Source organism: Rhinopithecus bieti, unplaced genomic scaffold (assembly GCF_001698545.2).
Source record: "Rhinopithecus bieti isolate Rb0 unplaced genomic scaffold, ASM169854v2 scaffold_9619, whole genome shotgun sequence".
Taxonomy (NCBI): domain Eukaryota; kingdom Metazoa; phylum Chordata; class Mammalia; order Primates; family Cercopithecidae; genus Rhinopithecus; species Rhinopithecus bieti.
In genome coordinates this window covers 146,179-160,752 of record NW_016806074.1, presented here as the reverse complement: position 1 = coordinate 160,752, position 14,574 = coordinate 146,179, and the positions used below count along the sequence as shown (strand labels likewise).

The following is a 14,574-nucleotide window of genomic DNA, read 5'->3' as shown; positions in this document are numbered from 1 at the left end:
GAGCTTCCCAGCGGCTTTGTTTACCTACTTAAGCCTCAGCAATGGCGGGCGCCCCTCCCCCAGCCTCGCTGCTGCCTTGCGGATAGATCTCGGCAGACTGCTGATTTAGCAGTGAGGGAGGCTTCGTGGGCGTGGGACCCTCCCGGCCAGGTGTGGGATATATTCTCCTGGTGTGCCTGTATGCTTACAGTGCAGTATTGGGGTGGGAGTTACCCGATTTTCCAGGTGTTGTGTGTCTCAGTTCCCCTGGCTAGGAAAACAGATCCCCTTCCCCCTTGCGCTTCCAGGTGAGGCGATGCCACGCCCTGCTTCGGCTCTCGCTGGTCAGGCTGCAGCAGCTGACCAGCACCGATTGTCCGGCACTCCCTAGTGAGATGACCCCAGTACCTCAGTTGAAAATGCAGAAATCACCGGTCTTCTGTGTCGCTCGCGCTGTGAGTTGGAGACTGGAGCTGTTCCTATTCGGCCATCTTGCTCCGCCCACGATTAATTATTATCCAGTGCTATGCATAGTGCAAAATCAGGGTTTTTCAAACTGCAGCCATCATCAGCATTTTTAAATGAGCTGTAATAAAATTAAAAAGAGCAGAAAAGATCAAAGTATACTTCAGAAAGATGGTGTATTTCTGGAAAATGTATTACAGTCATAAGATACGTATATATTTTATATCTGTCAGTCTTATCTTCTGAATTATGTTACAAAGAGTGTTTCCTTTTGTGGGTAATGGTGAAAAAAATATTGAAATCTATGTGCCAGCTACTTTAGACCTGTCCTTTTTAAATCTCAATGAAACACTGTAAATAGATGTTATTAGCCCAATTTTACAGGGATTGAAAGTCTAGACTGTGTAGGTGGTTTCTAAAATACTACAGGAGCTATAAGTGGCCAATCTAGGATATGAACCCTGTGTGATTAGGTACCAAAACCTCTATGCTTTTTTCTACAAAATATTGGAGTCAAAAGTCGAGTTTCATTGACTGCAAAGATGATTTTTGCTTATTTATTTAATGAGTTGGTTAATCATGGTTGTCTGGTTGGGCTTTTTTCTTTTACTTTCAACTGTTAAGATAATTAATAATTAGTAAACTGTTATAATAGCACCTTAGACTTCCCAGGGTAATCTGATTGTAAAATAAATAAATTAAAATTTGTCTAGATAAATACATCTCATGTAGCTTTGTATTATTATGTTTTGGTGACTTAGATCTCAAGTGCTGCTTCCTTCATTTTTACTTATATTTTCCTATAGGTAGATAATGATGAATTTAATATATCCTTCATCAAGTCAAATGAAGAAAATAAAACCATAGAAATTAAAGATTTAGAAATATTCACAAGGTATTCTGTAGTGATCACTGCATTTACTGGGAACATTAGTGCTGCATATGTAGAAGGGAAGTCAAGTGCTAAAGTGATTGTTACTACTTTAGAATCAGGTAAGGAGAATTTCTCAACCTTGCTAAAAATTGACTGAGATTTAGCTGGCTTTCTTACAGTTCCTTACACTCCACCAAAAAAAATATATGTGTTATGAGAAGTTTTTAAAGCATATAAACAAAAAAATTAGTGACTCTCTGCAACTGACAAAAAGGAAGCTATTTATATTTTGAGGTAAAGAGGAGTTATGTAGAATATTCAATCCTTGTAAATACAGAAACAGATTAAAGGTATCCAGTTATGTTTCTTTGCACTTATTTAATTTGCTAGTTGTTTCAGAAATTGAGTAAGCTTGCCTTAAGAGATAATATTTCCAACTGTCTATATCCAATAACACTGAAACTAAAATTTTATTTCAATTATTTCTGTCCAATTATTTGAGTGAATATTAAACTTGTAATACTCTGTGAGTATTAAATAATCTGGAATTCAAAAGTAGAATCCATCTCACATTTATCACAACTGTTGTCTTCACTTAGTCAAGTAATATATGTCTTCTTATATAACTCTTTGATAAATGTCAGAATCCGTACAGATTTCCTCAAGTTCTTATGAACAGGGTCTGAATGAATAATAAGACTGTAACCAATAACAAATAAATCTGGAAAGTCAACATCCCAGAACTTGCTTGCCCCATCCTCCTTCAGACTCCTGATGTTCTTTGCCACCAGCTATATCATTGGAAAGAGCAGATGAAGGGATATGTTGCTATAGTTTATTTGTTGCTATCTGTAAGGTAAGTATAGGAGGTAAATTTTTTTACAGCTAGTTTTTTCATTACATTATATTCTCTATGCATTTTGTCTGTAAAGTTATGGTTCAAAAGTAAAAGGTAAATTTTATCATCAGCATCCTAAAGTTCCATTTGTTCCTCTTTGGCTGCCAAGTATCACAGGTATCCATTTTCTGATTATGCTTTTTTACTTCTCAATCCCTCCTACCTGTGAGGAAAGATATGGTGAATGTACTCACATTTATACAATAAAACATTGTTTGTCAAACCTTAATGTGCTATCTGTTTCAAGGATATCACAATTTAATACATTTTTACTAAATCTCTAAGAGTAAAATTTTACATGTATAACCAAAAATTTGGGGGGTAGGAAGTTTTTTACAGCATTGAGAGAATTCCTTTGCTTATCTAACTTAAAATCACATCCTAAATTTAGAGAAATATCTCATAAGAAAATATATTTATGATACAGCATAAAACGTATAGCAACAAATGCAAAAATATCTCTCTTGAACCAACTTAACCTTTATTTTAGCTTTGCGTTTTTCCATTTAAAATGAAATGTTTGGCACAATAGCATGTTTATCTGCTTCTCTTTTATTCTTTGCTGTTTATTTATTTACATTTTTTGCAAGATAATAAAGCTTGAACATCTGAACTGTTGACAGCCAAATATTACATTTCTTCATGGAAATTCTTTACTTAGTGTGGAAGACTATAACTATTTCAAGTTGATCAAAATAGATGTAGTCATTCAATCAGTCACTTACATAAAGAACACTAATTATGTTATGCACCAAGAAGTAGCTACTATATTCATAAAATAACTTTTATCTTCATGCATATTTTAATAATGTATTGATGCTTAGCTTGTCATATGTTAAGCTGTTTTTTATCTAAAATAAACTAAAATATGTATACTATAGAAAGAACTCTTACAACCCAGCAATTAAAAAAAAAAAAAAATCCAGTTAGAAAATTGACAGAAGACTTGGGAGGCCGAGGCGCGTGGATCACGAGGTCAGGAGATCAAGACCATTCTGGCTAACACGGTGAAACCCTGTCTCTACTACAAATACAAAAAATTAGCCGGGCGAGGTGGCGGGCGCCTGTAGTCCCAGCTACTCGGAAGGCTGAGGCAGGAGAATGGCGGGAACCGGAAGGCGGAGCTTGCAGTGAGCCGAGATTGCGCCACTGCACTCCAGCCTGGGCGACAAAGCGAGACTCCGTCTCAAAAAAAAAAAAAAAAAAAAAAAAAAAAAAAAAAAAAAAAAGAAAAGAAAGGAAAAGAAAAGAGAAAAGCACATGACAACATAAGTTTTCAATACCATTAGCCATTAGAAAATGCAAGTTAAAACCACAATAAGAGATTATTGTCTAGGTACTGGAACAGGTAAGATAATTTAAAATATGGCCATGATACCCAGTGTGGCGAGGATACAGAAAGACCGGACCTCTCATACATTGCTAGTAGGAATGTAAAATGGAATAGCCACAATGGAAAATAATTCTGCAGCCACTTATAAAACGAAACATGAAATTACTGTGTGACCCAGCAATCACACTCTTGGGCACTGATCACAGAGAGTTGAAAAATTATGCTCACACAAACATCTGTCATCAAGGTTGATTGCAGTTTTATTAGTAATAATGAAAACTGGAAACAACCCAAATGTTTTTCCATGGTTAAACAAAGTCTGCTACGTCCACAAAATGGAACATTACTCAGCAATAAAAATAAGATTGTACTATTAATACATATAGTATCCACCTTGATGGACCTCAAGGTCGTTATGCTATTGTCATTTTCAAAATGACAAAACTATACAGAGGAAGAATTATTAGTGTTGTGAGGCAGCATATGCTGCAAATAAAAGAGGATACTAGGAGGGAGTTTCTTTAGGGTGATGTAATAGTTTTATATCTTGTTTATGGTGGTGGTTACAGGAATCTATACAAAAGACAAAATTGCATAGAAGTATAGACAAAAGCATGGAAAGTGGTGAAATTGGGATAAAGTCTGTAGTATGCACAGTATTGAAAATACTGTCAATATCAGTTTCCTGGTTTAATATTAAACTCCAGTTACATAAGATGTTACCAATGGGGAAAACTGGGAGAAAGTTAAATGGGACTGTATGTCCTGTTTTTGCTACTTCTTTTGACTCTGAACTGTCATGCCATTGAACTCCAGTCAGGGTGACAGAGGGAGACCCTGTCTCAAAAACAAACAAACAAAAGATTAAAACGTCATAGAAACATATTGTGCATAAAAATAAGTGCATATAAAACAAACAAACTGGATCACCATTACGGTTGCTGTGAATTACAGATGTCAATAATTCTATGATGCATCAGTCACTTTGCTAGTTTTTGTAGTTTATATGGTTTAATTTGTGTAATACCCTTTAAAAACAGAAGTTCAAAGCAAATAAATTTATGTGGAGATAAAAGGAATAGAATTTTTTAAAAAAATTAATTGTTAAATATTTTATCTTAGCCCCAAAGGACCCACCTAACAACATGACATTTCAGAAGATACCAGATGAAGTTACAAAATTTCAATTAACATTCCTTCCTCCTTCTCAACCTAATGGAAATATCCAAGTATATCAAGCTCTGGTTTACCGAGAAGATGATCCTACAGCTGTCCAGATTCACAACCTCAGTATTATACAGAAAACCAACACATTCGTCATTGCAATGTTAGAAGGACTAAAAGGTGGACATACATACAATATCAGCGTAAGAATCCATAGCTTCAGTTAATTACCCAAATGACAATGTCAGTTTATGAACTTGGCATTTAAAAATATTGCAATTTGTGTACACATTACATTTCCCATATCTCTTTGTGAGATTGTTTGACATCTCAACAAAAATAAATTTTGAGAACTGAAATTACTTATTTTCTGTTATAATACAAGTACTATGAAATTAAAATATGTAAATAACTGAGAAGTTTGCACAATAATAGTAGAAACTCAGAAATAGAAGAGAAAGAAAATACACATTAAAAGTAAAAGAGCAGAGATATATAAAGAGATAACTCTGCCTTAAAAAAAAAAAAACTATGTGTGATTATAAATTCAAAATGGAAAAGCAAATTTTAAGGGCGAAAGAAAGAAATAATTGTTTACATGTTTGAAGTTATCATGCATTTTAACCAAGTATTACTAAAAGCTAATAGCATTTTATATCTTAATTCTAAATTACCTATATTTGGACATAAATGTATGCATGAGTTCATATACATACACAGAGACATATACACATACAATTTGTTTTATTCTTTACCTACTTTTAGATCATCTTGAAATTTTCAAATAAAATTATATGGTTCAGAAAAATCATCTTCTAAGAAACAGAATTTACTCTAAATCTTCAAGTAGCTTAGTAATCTGCCTACCAACTCTTTATTATTATCAATGTAATTAGCAGGTCATTGATAATAATTTGTGTATGTATGTATGTATAAAATGAATATATTTACTACTTCTCTCACTCACTTTGAATTTATATCTTTATAAAATCTTGTTGGGATTCTTTTTGCATGTCACAGTAAATGGTTTACCATTGTGAAAGATTGAGTAGAGGGAAGATGGTGACTAAGAGAATTAAATAACCTGGGTTCAAATACCGGCTTCTGTGCCTGGGCAGCTTTATCAAATCTGAGTCCCAGATTCCTTATGTGAAAACTTGGTAATTGGAATAATAACTTATTTTATAGGATATTTGTGAGGATTAAATATTTCTAGTTATGGTAGGTAGTGAAAGGTATGTATATTTTGGCTATCGTAAGAGAGAAAATAGGAACCAAAAATGTGCAACTAATTAATAATTTTTAAAAATCCCTAAAAATCCTGTTTGCAGAGTGCAATCTGCAGTATCCTTAACATCTTGAAGTTTGTTAGGATGTATAACTTTAGCACCTGTACTGACCTGCTGAAACAAAATCTGCATATTTGCATTTAACATGGTTTGCAAATGACTTCTTTGCACACTGCAATTTCAGAGGCACTGCCCAAACTTTTCACTTATTATTTCACTTAAATGTTAGATTCTACCATAAAGAAATACAAATAACGGACCATACTATAACATATGTTTTTTATTTTTATATATATTTTTTGAATTTACAAACAAATATTTTCTCTAGGCATTTTTAAGCCACATTTTATGGTCTTGTTTTATTTATCATATCTACCATATCATGTATATTATAATATTAATTCAATAAAAACATTTTAAAAGTATCTAGAGTGTGGAAGGGTGGGCCACTAATGTATAAAACAAATTAAGTAATTCCCGTAAACATTTTATATACTGAATTGGGTTTATCAAGTACGATGAAATAAGCCAAGAACATAGTCTTTGTTTAATATAGCAAGATAAAGTGAAGAAAATAAGATTCTGTGTCTACAGCTTCCTTAGCACAAAGTTGATTGAAAGGATTTCGTTTGTGTAAATCACCCTCTGTGTATACAAACAAATGTTTTATGTGCATATGCTGCAGTATGCAGGTTATAGCGTCAGATACTTTGGGGCAGGGGTGAAGAAGGGCATAAAGGCCATCTTTCAGGGGAATGATTTAATACAGGAAAACTGGGACGCTGAAGGAATAGGATTTCATCTCAGAGAGGGAAAAAAAGAGGATCTTGAATATGGATTTAAAGGAGGCCAGAGTTACCTAGCTACAGAGAGAAGGAACAGATGTTAGAGTAGATGACAGGAGAGCATAGATCTAGTGGCTGTAGTGCTCTGTTCTTCCTATGTTCACATTAAAACCACAGTCTGTCCAGGTCTCAGTGATAGGGCTGTTTAGATCACTCAGCCTTTGTTCTCAGCGTTTAGTACCAGAACATCAATTTTAAGACGTAGTCCATTGTTAATGTTCTTCCTACACATATTATATTCAAGTGCAAGAAAATATAATTAATAGACTGCATGTAGTTGTTTTTTAAAGAATCATTTAAAATTACATGTAACTGTAATCAGTTATATGTATATAAATACATACATAAGCAATAACTTGAAAATAGTAACAAATGTTTCTTTGTTTTAGATTTACGCAGTCAATAGTGCTGGTGCAGGTCCAAAGGTTCCGATGAGAATAACCATGGATATCAAAGGTACATACATGAGCTACCTTCCTATGAAATGCTATTCATCAGTGATTATAATTTAAATTCCATACTTGAAATAAGGATGTAGACAAGTCTTTAAGTGATAAATATGCATATGTTAAGCATATATTAAGTAGTAATATGTGGCTATTAAAGCTATAGTTAAAAATGTTTAAATAATGATGTGAATTGCCATGTTAAATAAAGAGAATGTCTTTATTTTATATTTCTTTAATATATTTTATGTTTCTCAGTTTAAATTTTTAAAGACAAATGTTGTCTGTTATTTTATGTTTCTTTAAATGTTATCTATTGAAAAGAAAGTGTGTTTAAGTTGCCTAACATTAGACTTTGACTAGGTCTAATTAGATTATCATATTGTTTCACTGATTTTTATTTTGGAAGTGAGATTCTTTCAGTTAATCAAATAGTGTTTTTTGAACTACCATGTAGTTGGTTTATGATTCTGACTGTAAAGTAAGTCTATCAGTTCATGATTCTGGCAAGTATCTTTTATAGAAAATATAACTAAAAATTGGGTCCCCCTTTCAAAAAAAAAAACAAAAAACATGAAACCCAAAAAAGATGATTAAGCGGAATTTAGAGCCATTCAAATGATCACGGTGCCCTTTCTTCCTGAGAGTGAAAACCAGCAGGTAATAATTATGCCATCTCTCTAAAATGTGTAATAAAACCTTCAGGGAGGTTTTAAAACTGAAGTGGATGAACTTTTAGTAGAATTCTACCTGATATGTCTCTTTCTAAAGCAAAAAGTAACTTTTTTCAGTCTTTGGCAAATACAGCAGAGCACCATGATTAAAAGTGACAGCATTAGGCTGGGTTTAGGGTCAAACTGCTGAATTGAATCATGGATTAGCCACTTGATATCTGTTTGAATTTGAAAAAGTTTCTTAACCTCTATAGGCCTGCAAAATGGAGATAATACTAGTTCCTATCTCAAAGTTCATTGTGAAGATTAAAAGAGAATCTGAAGAAACCCTTAAGACCCCTGCCTGGAAACTTGTACTATTAAGAGTAAAAAATATTCTGTGTTAGATGAAACTGATAAATTTTATCTTTTTATCAATGGATTATTTATATAATTGTGATGCTCTTTATAAGTGTTTGATTTAAATTGATAAATTATGTACTTTGGAAGATGTACAAATGCACAAGGTCTTTGAAAACATCAGTTATTTCACAAAATGGCTTCACAAAGAATAGCATGAGTCGTACGTTCTTAATTTCTCTTTGTTGTTCACTGGCAGGCATGTAGGTATGCAGATAGCAATACATGCATCACTTTTATGCTTTAGTAAAACTTCCCATTTCGGATGCTTTTCCATCCCTGTGCCAGGTTGGTTAATCTTGACTTTTGCTCCTTACCTAAGGCAGGGAGACTTATGACTTCTAGTCTGGAGAAGATATATGAACATAGTCTACTAATACACATTATTTTATTAACGATGTGGAATATTCCATTGGTAGTAGTTTCATGAAATTTGCATTTGACAGATAATATGAAGTCATATAGTAATGTCCAATGCTGGATTCCTCTAACTGGAAATCTTTGCCTGGGTACTCCCCAGTGACCTGGCTGAGAGTCTCAGAGCTACCTGAAACCTGAGCTTCTTCCTACTGAATCCTGCCTTTCATCTTCCCTTTTACAGGTGTCATACCTGCGATCTGTGGCACTTACTCCTTCCCTCTGTCCCTTAATTCTTCACAGATAATTCCCCCAAGAAACCTCTTACACATCCAGTCCCATTTTAGCCTTTATTTCTCTTAGTACCCAAATTGATACATTGAGTAAGAAATTTGCATTTGAATCTGATGTTCAAAAAAGAGTGAACTGTAGAACCCAGTCAAAAAATTTGATTCAAATGTTGGTATTTGTCTTTGATAACTATGTGACATAAGCTCTTTTCCCTATCTACAAAATGAAAACAATATTGCTAATCCTGTGGGATTATTGAGAAGTTTAAAAAAAAAAGATTCTTAAAAAATATGGAAATTGAAATTTGGTTAAGTAACTTACTGATGCTCAAGCACTACACACACACACACACACACACACACACACAGAGAGAGAGAGAGAGAGAGAGAACTATAAGACCAAATGAAACAAGCAGAGCTTCTATACATATAGTTTGGAGATATTTGTATGCATTGATGATAATTTATGAATTATCATGGCTCTTCTAGAAGTTATTCTGGTAATCTGTTAAGATTAAAAGTACATATATCTTTTGCTGTAGAAATTCTTCTCTTAGAAATCTAGTTCATAGAAACAAAAGGATAAGTAAATAAAGCTCATTGTAAAACAAGGCTAATTATTGTAGCACATGTTTAAAAACTGGAGGAAAAGTGAATTCCTATCACCAGATGAACGGTTGAATAAATATGATGCAGCGACACCATGATATGTAATAATAGTTGTTAAGAAGAATGAGTTAGCGCTATACCTGGTCACTTGGAAACACTTAACCAAGTTATATTTAAGCAAAAAAGCAGTATGAGGGATAATTATAATACATACTAGAGCCCCATTAGAAAAAGCAAACAGTGAGAAGAGTGTGTTGTGCAGGACTATTTATCTATTTTTATATGATTATGTGAACATGGAAGAAAATATGGGAAACTATCAGCTAGATGTTTAGCATGGATTAACTGTGGGAGGAGTGCTGGTATGACTAGAACAGAAATTAGTGAACCAGCTAAAAGAAGCAAAAGAAACTACACTAAAATTATAGTAAAAAGTAAATATGCTTATGCATTTATAAAAAATATATATGAGTGAGAGCATATATAAATTGAATTTTTAATATGCAAAGAGGAGTCAGGTGCCTGAAAATCACATCTGGGCTCTATTATCTCAGGAAAGTCTCAAATACATAATTATGCTTTCAGGAGATAATAATTGCTAAATGTCTGCTCTCTCCAAGCACAACTCTCTATAATTTGTTATTTATATTTGTCATCACTTTATCGGTAAATTATCTGCATGAAAGAGAAAGGTTTTTTCTTTTACTGATGAAGCAAAAACATCAATTGTAGCGATATTTCTTCTTTGTTTATAGCTCCAGCACGACCAAAAACCAAACCAACCCCTATTTATGATGCCACAGGAAAACTGCTTGTGACTTCAACAACAATTACAATCAGAATGCCAATATGTTATTACAGTGATGATCATGGACCAATAAAAAATGTACAAGTGCTTGTGACAGAAACAGGAGGTATCATCAAATGTCAGTTCGTCTTTTTAAATTGTGGAGTGTAAATTGCCGAGTGCTAAAAAGAATGTAGTTCAAATTAAGATTGACTGCCAGTTATCACACACCTCTTGAGATTACTAGATTGTCAATATTGTTGTTAGTGATACCAATCATTTCTTTGTAAGTAAATAAATAAATCATTTATTTATTTTATTTATAAAACTTTTATAAATGTCATTTATTTATACCAATTATTTGTTTATTCTTATTTACCTAGCAAGGAAAGGCACAGTTAAAATATGTGATTTATTAATTCCATATACTAGTAGATAAACATGTTTTGATTTTGGTAAGATGGAATCTTGATAGTTTCTTTGGAGGTGTGAACAAGTTAGTTACTCTTGATTGAGGGATGTTCTTTTTCTACCTGATAAATCATCCTTTATAACAATTCCTGTAGATTCACATGTAACAGAGAAGAACAGGGTTACCTGCCTATCAAGGTGGATCACTTGAATCATCTCTGGTGACTGATGTTGCATCCAGATTCCCCTTATGAAATTATAAAACACTATTTATAAATGTAAAATGTATTCATATGTTACTTGTAATTATTATTCTCTTTATTTCTGAAAATAGCTCAGCATGACGGAAATGTAACAAAGTGGTATGATGCATATTTTAATAAAGCAAGACCATATTTCACAAATGAAGGCTTCCCTAACCCTCCATGTACAGAAGGAAAGACAAAGTTTAGTGGCAATGAAGAAATCTACATCATAGGTGCTGATAATGCCTGCATGATTCCCGGCAATGAAGACAAAATTTGCAATGGACCACTGAAACCAAAAAGGCAATACTTGTAAGTATAGGTTATATCTACCATGCATTCTGTTAGCAAGCTAGTTAGTAACTTTCATCCATCCGCCTGTCCTTTCATCTTTCCAATAAGCACTGGATGCCCACCATGTATAGTGACCTGATTTTTTCCAGCACTAGGAATAGGAAGATAAACCAAAAATTATTCTTACATTCCATAAACATACAGTATTATAGGGGAAGCAGGCAACCCTAAGAGTAATTGTGATTTGATAAGTTACATAAGGACATTGTGAAAAATGTACTACTGGAGAACATAGGTGTATAGGAGAATTTGATTCTTTCTGTAGAGGACAATGTGACTAATGTGTTTTTCACTTATTATTTTGCCATGCATGCTGATGTACAGGATTTTTGAAACACTATCCTATCCTTTGATTTAACAGTGGTTTCCCTTTATGTCACTCATAACAATAACTCTCTACTTTTTATCTCATCAAACATCTGAATTAGTGATAGAAATATTTAATACTGCCTTTAATGTCATCATTCTAATCTGATTCACTAGCATTTGCTAAAGTGATTGAGGTATAGCAGTTATGCCTTTTATTTATAAATTATGTTAGTGGAACACCCTTCACAGATATCAGATCATTCCATCTAAACAAATCCATCAAGGAGGTGATCTGCTTCAGTTGTTTAAACTGCTAACTGTTCACTAGTTTACCTAATTTTTAGCCCCTGCCTCAACAAATTCACTGGGTCAAAGTACGAGATAATTATTTGTCTCATATAAATATAGCATGTATTTCTCCTGATGATGATTCCATTCCAAATTTTCATCTTGTAAATTCATTTTCTTTTGAATAAAATATATAGTTTTATAATTATTTCTTGAGTTATTCCTAGGAAAATCACATGATATGTAAAGTGTTGATTTTCTTTTTTTATTTTATAGATTTAAATTTAGAGCTACAAATGTTATGGGACAATTTACTGACTCTGATTATTCTGACCCTGTTAAGACTTTAGGTAAGACATATTTTGAAGTTTAATTTATAATCTCAATATATTTATCAAAGTTGGAACATTTATTAGTAAATGATTAATCCATGTCTAGATATTCTTAAATACACACTCATTTAAATGTTAATTAGCCTCTCTAATAATATTTGTGGGTTTTTAAAATTTTTTATTTTAGGTTTAGGAGTACCTGTGAAGGTTTGTTACATAAACATGTGTCATGGGGGTTTTCTGTACATATTATTACATCACCCAGGTATTAAGCCCAGCACCCAATAGTTATCTTTTCTGCTGTTCTCCCTCCTCACCCTCCAGCCTCAGGTAGACCCCAGTGTCTGTTATTTCCTTCTTTGTGTTCTTAAGTTCTTATCATTTAGCTCCCACTTATAAGTGATAATGTATGGTATCTGGTTTTGTGTTCCTGCATTAGTTTGTAAGGATTATAGCCTCTAGCTCAATCCATGTTCCCACAAAAGACATGATCTTGTTCTTTTTATGGCTGCATAATACTCCACGGTGTATATGTACCAAGACACCTGCGCACGAATGTTCACTGCAGCACTGTTCACAATAGCAAAGACATGGAATCAACCTAAATGCTCATTAATGACAGACTGGATGAAGAAAATCTGAAAGTATTTGTAATCTTCCTTTAAAAGGTGGATGTTCCATACATTCTTATCTGGACATTGGTTTTGTTAGGGTATTGGTTCTATGCTGAGATTACTAACATTATACCAAATAAATATTTGTTTGGTTCTTTTAATATACAATCTTAAATATAAAGCATTTTTACCTATATGTGCTTGTGGACAATTTCCTTAAATAACCCTGAAAACTATACTCTTACAAGTCCTTTGTAAAATATTTATTTTAAACAACTCTTTCATGAGTTTCTTTCACTTATACTCATCTAAATCAAGCTTACGTAACACAGGAATACAGTTTAGTCATATATATATATATATAAAATCATCATCTCATTATCACCATTGCCATAGTCCTGTCTCACATTAAACATTCTGTGCCTGACACCCTTCTAGCTCTTTGCACATATTAACTGGTGAACTTATCTCAACTATCCTTTAAGTTAGGTCAGTGCTTCTCAGTGGTTTTATAACCCAGGAGATATTTGGCAATGTCTGGAACCATTCTTGGTTGCCATAACAGAATGATAGTGATGGTGGTGCATGCTACTGGCATCTAGTGGGCAAAGATTAGGAATGCTGCTAAATTTCCACAATGCACAGAACAGCCCATAATATCAGTGCTCCTGAGGATGAGAAACTCTGACTTAAGCCCTAATATTGACTCCGTTTTACAGATGAGGAAACCAACGCCCAGATTCTTTCAGTATTTAAGAGGCTAGGCCAGGATTCCAACATTACAGAGCAGGATTTCATAACACTACGTTACAAATACGGGATTTAGACCTGCGTTCAAATCTTGACTCTGTCACTTGAGAAAATAATTTAATTTCTATAAATCTGAGTTTCCTTTGTTGGGAAAATATTGATAAGAGTATCATCCTTGAGGAGTTATTGAAGTTTTGCATTAAACAGCATATATAAAGATATTAATATTTTATAGTTCGTAAATTTTTTAAGTTTAATAGCTTTTTGGGGTAGATTATAATAACATATTTCAGAAGTATTTTTATTTAGGAGAAATTATTTCTCTAGCATTTCACTGAGAGGATCACAATATTCTACATCATTTGTACCAGGCCCTCTAAAGCTCCAATTTATTTGTCTGTAATACCTTAAAGAACTGTGTGAACAGGGTATTTCTGGGGCAACACTTGAGAATGTAGTACTTTGTGTGTTGCTTAGAATCTGGAGAGCTGTTGCTCAGCGTATCTTGAACTGCTAATAGACTTCAGTGAGAGCTATGACTGGAGAAAGACAGATTGTTCCAACATTTTTAGCCAGAAATTCTCATCAGGTTATGGAAATATTAATTGTACAAAAAGCCAGCCTCCGCAGCCTCTACATATAGTCAAGGAAACTTTTCATCTTGAAGAAATAAAGAAGGGGCATGTAGTTTGCTACATAGATGTCTGTAGAGAAATAACAAATAAATTTCTTTGGCTAAAATGCTTTTTTACCAAATAATTTCATCATTTTAAAGCTAGCTGATTAGTCTTGTGGTTTTGAAATTGTATCAAGTGTTTCTTCGTTTGATAGTTGAGTCTATCACACTCTGATGCCACCACAG

At 33.4% G+C, this 14,574-nt stretch overlaps 1 protein-coding gene across 1 annotated transcript in view; it reads left to right on the top strand.

Moving 5' to 3' along the window:
- The window catches only part of PTPRQ (protein tyrosine phosphatase receptor type Q), a 207,191-nt gene that overhangs the window by 138,344 nt on the left and 54,273 nt on the right, over positions 1–14,574 (top strand). The window contains exons 22-27 of the mRNA XM_017874615.1: positions 1,251–1,437; positions 4,672–4,916; positions 7,237–7,303; positions 10,378–10,536; positions 11,155–11,377; positions 12,293–12,366. Of these exons, the coding sequence (XP_017730104.1) occupies positions 1,251–1,437; positions 4,672–4,916; positions 7,237–7,303; positions 10,378–10,536; positions 11,155–11,377; positions 12,293–12,366 (955 nt within the window). The remainder of the gene's footprint in view (positions 1–1,250; positions 1,438–4,671; positions 4,917–7,236; positions 7,304–10,377; positions 10,537–11,154; positions 11,378–12,292; positions 12,367–14,574) is intronic.